Source organism: Petromyzon marinus, chromosome 51 (genome assembly GCF_048934315.1).
Source record: "Petromyzon marinus isolate PM22_M1 ecotype Great Lakes invasive population chromosome 51, UKy_Petmar_22M1.pri1.0, whole genome shotgun sequence".
Taxonomy (NCBI): domain Eukaryota; kingdom Metazoa; phylum Chordata; class Hyperoartia; order Petromyzontiformes; family Petromyzontidae; genus Petromyzon; species Petromyzon marinus.
The window spans coordinates 8563394-8575959 of record NC_133717.1 but is presented as its reverse complement, the minus strand read 5'-3'; the positions used below and the strand labels follow the sequence as shown (position 1 = coordinate 8575959).

The 12566-nt window shown below is 50.4% G+C and overlaps 1 protein-coding gene across 3 annotated transcripts in view; it reads right to left on the bottom strand.

The window, feature by feature from the left end:
• Positions 1-12566, bottom strand: part of GDAP2 (ganglioside induced differentiation associated protein 2) — a 121882-nt gene that overhangs the window by 39428 nt on the left and 69888 nt on the right. For 2 of the 3 annotated variants that reach the window (XM_032973587.2, XM_076074942.1), the window contains exon 10: positions 6471-6547. The exons of the other annotated variant lie outside the window; for it this stretch is intronic. In XM_032973587.2, the coding sequence (XP_032829478.2) occupies positions 6471-6547 (77 nt within the window). The remainder of the gene's footprint in view (positions 1-6470; positions 6548-12566) is intronic. 3 annotated transcript variants of the gene reach the window in all.

Genomic DNA, 12566 nt, shown 5'->3' with positions numbered 1-12566 from the left:
AACACAGACACTGGGGCGTGACCCGGTCAAGAGGTCGTTTCGGACGACTCTATCCCGACAGGCGAGATAAAGCTGATGGGGTGAAGGGGGGGGATACGATACGGGGAGAAACACCGTACCGGCTGCTCACCGCCACGGCAATCGAAGCCACTACAGACGGCGCCTCGCCCTGCCTGACCCCAATTCCTCGCGCGAGGGTGTTGTGTCCTTGCGAGGCGCAAGCCGATTACGACGCTGATCCCCTCTGACTCGCGTCTCATCCACCACTCTCAATCAATCGGGACTGCGCTCCACCCCGTAGCTCGCTAGTCACCCCCCGGTTCCCCATCGCCGATCCCACCACCCCACCATCCCAACACCCCCATTGCAACTTCCCGAAGCCCTCAACTGCCCCTGTGCCCTTCCAGGCAGCTCGACCCACATGGGTGGGGCAACTGTGTAGGGTTACTTATCGCGTGCCCGTTAACCGAGCGGCGACGCGTGGCACGCCTGGATTCTGCCAGAAGAAAAGTTATTTTAGCGGCCGAGAGGTTTGCAAATCCGCTCCGTGGCGGGCTGCTTAAAATGAATGCCTCTTTAAACGCCGTCTATTGAATGGGAATTTTATAATTTATGGTATTATTACAATAACACAAGATAGTAAAATTGCATTGAAGTAGGGAGATGCATTAAAATTGCAGATAGTGTGGATTTAAGTAAACTTTAAGATAACTGCGAATTCAAATTTACAGCCTTTTTGCCAATCTGCTGCTAGATGATGGCCAGACCACTTTGTTGGTCGTTTGACCGTACTTCCCCACTGGGAGAAAAAAAAACAAGATAAAAATCCCGCCATATAGCCTCAACAGGCCGTAGGGGCTAGTGCCGTTAACGAGCACCTACGAAGGCTGGCACAGCACACGAGGGGAAGGTGTGGCCAGCATCACGCCCGACCGCCTCTGTCTCCCGAGTGGCAATGTTTACACATGGCACCAGGTACTCGTTCGAGGCCGAGTTAACCTAGGGGAGGCCCAGGATTGATTCAGATAATTATCACTGGCGTTGGCCGTGAGCAAGAATCGAACTCGGGCTGCCAGGTTCGTAGCGCAGCGAGCTAACCATTGCACTACCGCTCCCCGACGAACACATCCGCGCACACAAAAGACAAAGATCCCCCCCGTATAGCTTGAACAGACTGTTGGGGCAAGTGCTGTTAGGGAGTATCTATCAAGGCTGGTACAGCACACAAGGGGGTGGGTGGCCAACACCACGCCCGGTCGCCTTTTTCTCCCTAGTGGCGATATTTCACGCACCGCACCAAGTACTCATTTCAGGTCGAGTCGACCCAGGGTAGGCCCAGGACCGCATCAAATAATTGTCACTGGTGTTCGTCATGAGCGGGAATTTAACCCAGGTCGCCGGGTGAGTAGCGCAGGGCGCTAACCACCACACCACCACTCACCGACGAACAGATGCACCCACAAACACACACGCGCGCGCGCGCAGGCGCATGAAAGCCAAATCCCCAAGCAGGATTTGCGCCCAAGTTCCCTCGCAGAGTTTATTTAGTTAATGCTCTCATTGTTTTCTCAACCTAAGCCAAACAACGAAAGGTCAGAAATGCAACTTTCTCGCCTCCCCCTTCTTCCCCGCAACAACAACTACAACAACGCCGACAACGCCGCCGCCGCCGAGAAGCCAGAAATATATATATCCCCCACCGCGAGCGGTGCTAAGTGTGCGTGCGAGTGTGAGCCGTATGGTCGCGATCTGACGGGGACGCGAACCAAACGTAGCCATCAAAGACTCTACACGGCGTCGTCGACACCGTTTGTTGCGGGGGGGGGGGAGTTGGGGTTCGGCATTTTTTTTAAATATATTTTTTTCATCCTAGTCGTGGTCTTCTTCGTCAAGTCGACGACAACCCGTGGAGGTTTTAGTCTGGAACGCTGTTCCTTCAGATATTAGAAAGCCACTGGAGCTATGCACTTTCAAATCTAGATGCAAAACTCATTTCTCGACAACTGCCTTTTGCGTTTAGTTTGTCCCGCTCCCCCCACCCCCGCACCTCCGATTAGCACAGTTTGGCTACGTACGGTGCGAAACAAGTCCAATATACGTAACACACATAGTAGAGTCTCAAATCTGGGGATTTCATTCGATCAATCCCTTACTATCGTCGCATAAGAACAATAGAAGGTCAAAGTGCAGCCCTGCAATTGTTAGCTCGTGGCACCGCTGGTTGAAGGGGCCTCCGCCCAGGCGGGTAGTCTGGCCTACGCTTACACACTGGCCAAATGTCTTGGAATAGGTGGAACTACTCATGCTTTAACCAACCACATTTTATATATTTTTGTGTTATTTAGGGAAGTGGCTTATCACGTAAAAATGCATAACAGCTAACTTTTCCAAACGCCTGACATTGATTCTAAATGTGGAGGGAAAAATCCAGAGGACCCCAGAGAATCCACACGACCATGGGGGAGAACACGCAAACTTCAAATATACAACTGGCGTCAGTGTCGGGATCGAACCCACGACCTCCTGTATACCGGGAGAGGTAGTTAACATCTCGCCACCGTGATGCCCGCTGCTGGGTGGACAGTGGCGGGGAGGATATTAAGAAACCTGCACCATTGTTTCAAATCTTTAAAGAATCTGGTCCACTTGTTAGTGTCAGGGGGTTTGAGCTATCTCCGACTACCCATATCCGGCCCTCTTTTTTATGTTATACAATTGCAAACAATAGCCATATCAGATATTAGTGCATCTAATCGGCATAATCATTGGTTCACTAAAGCCCAAAGACTCGGCAAGGCGTGTGGTGAAGTTAAGAGATGCCCCATGTGTGTGTGCTCAGCATTTGAAGGCCTGACGACCAGAATCGGTGATCTTGCCGACAATGTGTTCATCAAGGAGGCAGCTGCATATGCGGACAGCAAGTGAATGGAGCTTCTGTCCAGGGAGCAATGTTCTGGCAACTGGAGGGGCGTGGGTTGGCAGGGTTGTGCATAATCAGGTGGCATGGCGTCTTTCATATTATATTGCGGTGGCCTGAAGGTCATTCATGGAAACTCAAGTCAACCCTTTTTTAACCACAGTGCAGCCACAATTTCCACGTGCGGCATTCCTTTGGTGCGCTGCAGTCACGAGCCGCCCTACCAAATCCTCTCTTGGAGCGAATCTTCATTCAGAGACTCGTTAACTTCATCCCGTCACAGTCGGTAGCCGCGCCCTGCTCCCTGATTGCGGTGGCAATCGCAACCATCGTCGTCGCGCTCGAAGATTTAACAAAATAAATGAAGACTGCCTTGACGAATATTTACGTCGCCTAATTTAAAAAAAAAATAGCATTTTCTAAATTCACACTGCAAGCTGCAGAAAATCCAGCAGCAGCCAACCGAAGGCAGGGACGGTTATCAACGTTACGAGGCTGGACTTAAACTATTTTACCATTGCCACTTCCTAATTTCCCACGGATAGATGGGTACTAATTTCCGTAATGACACCCCGGCGGCTAATCAGATAGGCTTCCGCGCGGCCACCACCGCAATCTGGTGGGGGCCGTTCTCGTGATTCAATCAGCTGGGGGTTTATTTTGGTGATGACCGAGGCCATACAGCGGCCGCCACACTTCCCGATTACTCAGCCAGGGGCATGGCAAGAGGGCGCGTGGCCAGGGGGGTGGGGTGGGGCACGAACAAAATCGGAATCAGAATATTTATTTATACTGGAGGAATTCAATGAGCTATGAAGCTCTTTTTCACTAATTTCCAGTTGGGAAGAGATGTGCAGAACCACGGATGTGTGATGGTTAAAGGGGCAGCCACACAAAGCATTGGAGCCTCAGAATGAACATTTCAAAATCATCGCCATCCTCTAACCATGAACAACTCAAAACGCCTGCGCGTACACACAAGCGTGCACACACACATATGTGAACGCACACTAAAACACACGTGCATGCACACTAACAAGTGCACAATAACAACAACCGCCATTTGCCACTAAGTGGCGGTGACGACACCACAGCGCTTGTGCCAAGCTATGTGCACGTTAAGACTATGTGCATGTTAAGGTTATGTGCACGTTAAGGCCACGTGAAGTGTCGAACGCCCGCCGGCAGGAGGTCGCGGGGCAGACCCAGGTTCCATGGGTCGACTGACTGAGATGACTGGCCGATGCACCACCTGTGCCCCCTACTGTGCCAATTTGCTGTGTTTTAGCCGCCCGGCGCGCCGCTCGTTGTTGTGAGCGTCGCTCCTCTGCCCTACGTTGTTGCTGGAGGGCGACTACCTCCAACTGCCCAGTGGCGTCCTTCACGAGCCTCCTCCAGAGGCCAATCTTTCCACCGCTGGTACCAGTCATCAGCAAGTCCAATCAGCTGCACCTCCTCTTGTACCACATCACTCCATCTTCTAGCCCGTGTCGTGCCCGTTTAGCCCCGTATATCTGGCCGAATAAAAGCTGTTTAGGCATGCAGGGCTACTTGACCCAGCCAACGCAGCATTGCCTGCCGGAGGACCTCACCGATGGGACGTTGTCCAGATCTTTCAAGGATTTGTGAGCTCCTCACACAATCCAGCCTGGTTAAACCCAGGATGGATCGCAGGCAGGCCAGCGTAGAGAAAGGACGGCAAGACTGTGGGCGAGAAGACCTGAAGCTTCATGTGGAGCGACAAACCAGGTAGCTTCCACACAGCGTTACGCAGCCGATGAAAAGATAAAGCCGCTTGACTGATTCGAAGTGAGACCTCTGCTGTCAAACCGGAGCCGGTCATGAGCACACTGCCCAGATATGGCAGTGTGCTCTCTCCACAACTGCCCCATTACCAATTCGAAGTTGTGGGGGTGGAGTGTCTGATGGTACAAAATACCAAAGCAGGTGCTTAAATTTGGTGAAGATGATGGTAAGGGCCAACCTCTTAAAGGGCACGCTCCAGGTTCAGCAGCAGCGCCTCTAACTCCTCCTCTGCGTGAGCAGCAATCACCAGATCATCGGCATACATAACATGGTTGACCAATAGGGAGCCATCCCTTGACCGCACCCGGGCATCGATCAGCCTCCCATTGTATCTGTACCAGATGGAACTTCCTCTGGTACAGCCATCGAAGGCTTCACAAACCACATGGTCGAAATAGATGTTAAATAATGTGGGAGCCAGAGAACATCCCTGTCGCACCCCAAGGTGAACAGAGAATGGCTCCGACTATCGGCCACATCGTTTTACCCGGGCCTGCTCACCATCATGAAGATCCTGAATGATTGTGAGATTGTCAGGGACTCTGAAAGCATGAAGAACAACCCAGAGCCCAGGCCTACTGATGGTATCATAGGCATTGACCAGGTCAATAAAGCAGAGATGTAGCAGACGGACAGAAAATATTGCATCTGTGCAGGACCGCCCTTTCCTGAAACCACATTGGGGCTCCGCAAGCCTCTCCTCAGCGTACCTGAATAATCCTTGTCAGGACCTTTCCCGACACACACACACAAAAATATAGTACCCATTTGAGGCCGAGTCGACCTTGCGGAAGCCCAGGACCGGTTCAGATATCCGTCACCGGTGTTGGCCGTGAGCGGGAATCGAACCTCGCCTTTACAAGACCATTCTCTGCTATTAACGCAGGCGCACCACGCACAGAAACACAACACACACACCACACTTGCGTATACACAAAAGCGCAATAACAAGCCACAGAGTAGGAAAAGGCCATTCTGTCCATCAAACCCCAGCCGGCTTCACGGCTCCAAAAACAGGGTTCTCATCTCAAACACGCGTCCCATTATTATTGCTGTTGCCAGGTCTAAAAATAGCAGGGGGGAGGGGGGGGGGTTGTGTGGCGGTGGCTGGGGGGAGGACAATCTGGCTGCGAAGGGAATCGGCAGTGCAAGCCGAATCACATCGACCTCGGCAGAACCTTCACCGGGTTCCCCCTACGGCACCCGCCGACCCCACCCCCGCCCCCCTTAATGTAAAAAGTTGCGTCGCGAAAGCCAATCTCAGGCGCACGAGCGGCGCCCGGTCGCCCGCCCACCTGCCCGCCACTCGCCGCGCCCACCCCCCGGCCCCCTACCTTAGTCCGCTGGCCCGTCAGCCTGCTCACCAGCCTACCCGCCAAGCCTGCCAGCACGCTCATCAGCCTGCTCACCAGCCTGCTCACCAGCCCGCTCACCAGCCCGCTCACCAGCCCGCCCGCGAAGTCTGCCAGCCCACTCACCAGCCCACTCACCAGCCCACTCACCAGCCCACCAGGCGGCTCACCGGCCCACTCACCAGCTCTCCCACTAGCCCACTCGCCAGCCCGCCCACTCACTAGCCCGCTCACCAGCCCGCTCACCAGCGCACCCTAACAGCTCACTCACCAGCCCACTCACCAGCCCACTCACCAGCCCACTCACCAGCCCGCTCACCAGCCCGCTCACCAGCGCACCCTAACAGCTCACCCGCCCGCCCGCGCACCAGCACACGTGCCCGCTCGCGCATTACCTTCTCCGGATCGATGACGGGGATTGGAATGTTCCTGCCCACGATCACAACCACGGGACGCCCATAGTTATCCACTCCTGCAGGAGGCAGATAGGGGCGACGGGTCATTATTGCAGCCGAGGCCGAGACTTGTCCCAGCGGCACGCGGCTCGCACGCCTGCAACCCCGCCACGCACCGCACGTGCCTCGCACGACCGCAGGAAGGGAAGAAGAAGCAAACGCTGAAGAATTAGCCAAGTGCCACAGCAGTGAGACGTTAAAATACCTCGCCTGGTATACAGGAGGTCGTGGGTTTGATCTCGACCCCGACACCTGCTGTGTATTTGGAGTTCGCGATCCTCTCTCTCCCCCCGTGGTCACGGGTAAAATAAAAAAAAAATTGTCAATCGCATGAAAGTAGGCAGAGGTGGTTGGAAGGCTCTTGGGGTGGCTGATATCTTTTTGGATATGCCGAGCCGGCACCGCTGGGAGTGATGTATCTACACAGTCAATATAATAAACCCATAATCAGTCCAAATCCTCTTTTTCAGTCGGGTCCTACACTGGGAGGGCTCGGCAAAGCCGAATTACAATGACCCATGTTTGCTGTTGTGTTTGGGCCACGCGGTTGTAAGTTTAAGGTCTATGTCATTAAACCGTCACGACGACAAGACCGTCACGATTACAAAGCTCTTACTTTTACGTGGCCGATAGAAATTCTGACCCGTAGGGCTCTTACTTTTATTGGCCGTGTTTGAACGGGGGGGGGGGGGGGGTTTAAAAGGTAACAAAAATCCACGAGAACAACTCGAGAAGAAAAAAAGCTCAATGCGCCGAGTCACATCGGGAAAAGCAGACTGACTCTGTTCAAACGTGTTCGGAGTCGTGTTCGTAAATCAAGCCTCCGCGCAGTAAATCGATCCGTGGTGGCGGTTAATATAAACCGTCGCAATCGCGGGTCGTTGTAAACGCGGACCGTCGTGGACCGGGCCCCTGTGCCCGGAAAACAAGAGGGGGGGTGGGGGGGGGTGGGCGCTCAATCAAAACTCGTCAACTCGTGTCCTTCTGGAGCATTGTGAATTAAAAACAACAGACATTCCCTCATCTCCTCGACAAAAGATATGTATCATCCCGTCAACCTATCGGTTTTCCAGACCAATATTGCCCAGCCAGCAGCAATTGTTTACGCGGGGCTAGCTCTCGGTGAGCGTTCGACCTTTTGGGTCTCATCAGCAGTCAGGCGTGGACCACAAAAGCGAGATTTGTGATGTCGTCTGCCACCGGGCCTTTTACTCTAAACGTTCTCGGGGCAAAAGGGTTCGTTCATTTCGGGTCGAGAATTCTGAGTAGGAAAGTATTCATCTCCTGATAACAGGACGCCGATAGAATAGCCAAAGCAAAATAAGAGGAAAGACAAAGAGGACTAATAGAAAAGTAATGAGATTCTGCTTTTTGAATTATAGAATTATTTTCCCAAGTGCGCTCCCCCCCAATGTTATCGACGTGACCTCGTTAAAATCCTCGCGAAGGTCAACTAGCTCTGGGCCAGGTCAAATGCTCATTACGCAGTTAATTGCTTCGGTTTAGTTTGAATATTAAAACTAACACAATTTAGTAATTATGCCTACGAGACTAAGGAGCTTGCGCCGGATATGAGCACAAATTAAAAGCCCACACACGTACCACCCTCACCCACTGAAGACGGAAGACACCGGGTAAAATCCTACTACCAATCGTTCAGAACGCGCCCAATCCTGTCAGACCTCGGAAGCTACATACGGTGCAAAAGAAGTTTAACATATATATTAACGTACGTATATTCTCCCTGCCTTCACCAACCGGCATTGACCAGCGTGGTGAAGTATGGTCAAAAAACCTGCGTGGACCCTGCGTGGCGTGAGGGTCGTCATCCAGGAGTGGATTGACAGAGCCGTACGTGCAGATCAGAGACAAAAAAATTGAAATATAAATGTATAGCAGGCTAATGTTTCAGGCAACATCCCTTCCGCAGACAAGACAGAGGGCAGAAGGAATGTCCGACAGCTGCTGACCGCATTTGACAATGGCCCCCCGGAATGAAACGATTGGACGTCAATTCCAAAATGTCCCGGTGTCAATTTTATTCCAATTTCCCATTGTTCTTGTGACACCATTGTGTGTTTTTTTAAGGCATTAAACTACACAGGGCAATCTCCAGAATTGTCAGTCAACCTTTCTGCCCTCTCCCTCCGCTTCTAAAGAAAGGGCTATTACTCACAACGTTAGTGTATTAAATATTGTTTCCCCGTCACAAGGCGATGGGAATGTGCACATGGCAAAGGCACAGCCCTGCGACAGCGTTGTCCCTCCACCGCGGGCGGAAGAACGTCCACTCAAGGTAGCGCTAGAGAGACTCCACTGAGAAGCTATTTAGGTTTACCCTTCCACACTCACCAGACATCTTGCTCGTAAGAGTTAACCTGCCGACACATCCACACTGGACATCTGTGAAAAAGAGCTTCATAGCTCATCGGATTGCTTCAGTCTAAATAAAGATTCTGATGTTAAAAAACCTCTTTTGTGAGGGGGACCTGGCAAGAAGTCAACAAAAATAAATGTTTCGAAGAGAGCTGTGAGAGACTTCTAGACAAGGCATCTTGCATCCCACAAATTGCTATTCCCCGAGTACGCTGTGCGCGTGATAAAATAAGTTTGAGCGATGCAGTTCTGAGTCCACTCGTGTGGGCTATGAAAAAAGCAGAGACAATAACAATCTAGATCCATACAGCAGCGTCTAAATACGAGTGTGCGCCTCAAAGAGGCTGAACAGAAACAGCTGGGCACAGTTACTGTTGCAAGAGACAGACAAAGGAAGTTAGTGGAAAGAACAATGAAACTAAATGCAAAAAGCAGTTCTGTAGAAATGAGACTTTGTCCACTGGGGAGATGGGAGCGGTGAAATCAACTCGTGAGCAGGCTCTGGACGACCTGCTGCATCGCCACGAGATTACGTGCGAGAGGTGGCGGATTGCTTGGGGAGGCCTTCATTCAGCAGTGGATCAATCAAGGCTGCCAATAATAACGATGCAGAGTTAAAGCTTTCGTGACTGCATAAATGACTCATTGGTTTTTTCGGTAAAGTCACGTATGTAGAAATACAATAATATGGAGTAATATAAAATATGGAGTAATATAATCTTATTGTATTTCTACATACGTGACTTTACCGAAAAAAAAACAATCAGTAATAACGACACAATTTAAGAGTTTCACACGTAAGGCATTCGCGACCAACGTCATTCAATATTATTCGTAATATAATTAGTTCTGTTTACGCAACAAACCTTACTGGTTGGCTGTGTCGGGTGGTGGCGGGTTCACAACACACTTACAAATACGTGACCTAACCCAGAAGTCCTTCTCAAGCTCTAAGAGATTCACGTAAAAGCCTGGCCGCCATTCCCTGAGGACTAGAGGACTGGCGAGCGTTATCCGAACCGGTCCTGCGACTCCACCTGCAAGCACAGTGAAGTATGGTCAAACGATCCGCGTGACTAACAAGGCCCGATGGAGGCCTTCATCCAGCCGCGGGTTGTTGAATGGCCCTACATTATGATTACCTAACACGTAGGTTTTCGCAGCAAATGTCATGATTCCGAAAGGATTTGTCGTGGCCTAACACAAGAATCAATTTATGAATCACCCAGGTATGTGTGTCCTTAACGCTTGTGACGTCACTCCACATCGACCAGCCCACCTCATTAATATTCCTGAGCAGGTGACGTCCTCCCAATGGACACCCCAACACCCCTCCTCATTAATAATCATGAGCGGGTGACATCACTCAATATGGAGTACCCCCCCACTAATAATCATGAGCAAGTGACGTCACTCCACATGGAACAGCCCCCCTCCCCTCTTAATGAGCAGGTGCCATCCTCCAAAAGGCCACCCCCCCCCCCATAATTACCTACAAAATGAGCCAAAAATGTCTGTGTGCAAAGCTCGTGACGTCACTCCACATTGACCAGCCCCCCTCATGAATATTCATGAACAGGTGATGTCCCCCAAATGGATACCCCCCCCACCCCTCCTCATTAATAATCATGAGTGGGTGACGTCACTCCACATCGAACAGCCCCCCTCATTAATAATCATGAGCAGGTGACATCCTCCAAATGGACACCCCCCCCCCCCCCATTAATGAACCAATAATGTCTGTGTGCAACGCTCGTGACGTTACTCCACATCGACCAGCCCCCCTCATAAATAATCTATTTCCGATGGTCTGAAATCCGTTTTAGCTAAAGGGCTAAACTTTGCAGTCACACCTAAACACATACCAGTTAATGATATCATTGCCCAAGTAGACGTGGCTCTCAAGGGCCTGGGTCACATCGGTGCAGACGTAGCAAGATCTGAAATCGCTGCAACCCTCAAAAACGCTAAGACGCCAGCTAGCAACCTCAGCAAAGATGAGCGTTTTGAATTACATAAATAAAAAAGGGGGATGACATTGTCATCCTCTCAGCCGACAAGGGCGATGCCACTGTCATCATGGATAAAATAGAATACAACAACAAAATTAAAGAATTACTCAACAATGGCAGCTATACAAAAATAAAAAGAGATCCCACCAACAGCCTCGTCATACAAACCAACAAAATCATTTCTGATTCAACCGCATTAATTGATCAAACCAAACAGTTCTCGTTGAAACCTTCTGCTGCCAGGTCACCGAGATTATACGGCTTACCAAAAATACATAAAGTAGATACACCCCTTCGTCCCATCGTCTCTACTATCAACTCCCCCACCTACAAACTGGCTCGTTTTCTGTCTGAAATCCTGCGGCCTTTCACTGGAAAAACCACCTCTGCGGTACAAAATTCTACTCACCTGGTATCGACAATCAAGGGTATTTCCCTGTCCCCAGACAACCTGCTTGTGAGTTTTGATATAGTTTCCTTATTCACCAAAGTTCCTGTACCTGACACCATCGCAATCATTGAAGACTTGGTTCATCAAGGACTAAACACTGAGGTAACCCCCCTGGTGAGACACTGCTTAACCAATACATACTTCACTTGGAATGGAACTTTCTACAAACAAACTGAGGGCACCCCAATGGGCTCCCCCCCCCCCTATCTCCGGTTGTAGCCAACGTTTTCATGGATAAATTTGAGACTGACGCCATTCAGACTGCCACTCTGCGCCCAACCTTATGGAAGAGGTACGTGGATGACACTTTTGTCATCTGGCCACATGACCGATCTGCTCTAGACCAATTCCTCGACCACATCAATTCCATACACCCAGCCATCAGATTCACCATGGAAGTCGAAAAAGATGGCAAGTTACCTTTTTTGGATGTCCTAATAAAAAAGATACCTGATGGTTCAATGAGCCACTCTGTCTACAGGAAAGCTACCCATATGGATGCTTACCTGAAACCGGATTCCCACCACCATCCATCCCAGAAGAATTCCCTCATCAAGACTCTGCACCATAGAGCCCAATGCATATCCGACCAGGAACACATAGCCAGTGAACTCAAGCACGTACACCAAGCTCTTAAGGCTAATGGTTACTCTGACTACACAATCCACAAAGCTATCACTCCAACCATGAAGAAGGACCCTCTTGAGGAGCCATTCAAAACCATCACTTTACCCTACATTGCGGGGATCACAAAAAAGATCTCCAAAATCTTGAATGAACACAAGATCCAAGTCCGATTCAACACATTACATAAAATCCGTGATCTGGTTCTGTCTGTAAATGATGCGATTACGGACATACAGTACCCTGGCGTCTACAAACTAAGTTGCCTCTGTGGTAGTAGTTACATTGGAAAAACCAAACGACATGTCTCGGACCACATCTGTGAACACAAAGCAGACCTAAAACACGGTAGGACCAACACCTCGGCCGTGGCAGATCACTGTTATAATTCAGAAGGCTAACATGACATTGACTTCTCCAAGACAGAGGTTATCTGCAAGCCATCTGGCTACCATGAGAGATTCGTTCATGAGGCTATCCACATATACAAACACAGAGACAATTTCAACCGAGAAGATGGATTCTGGTTTAGCAATCATTGGAAGGATTTAATAAACCATTTCGGATCTTAAT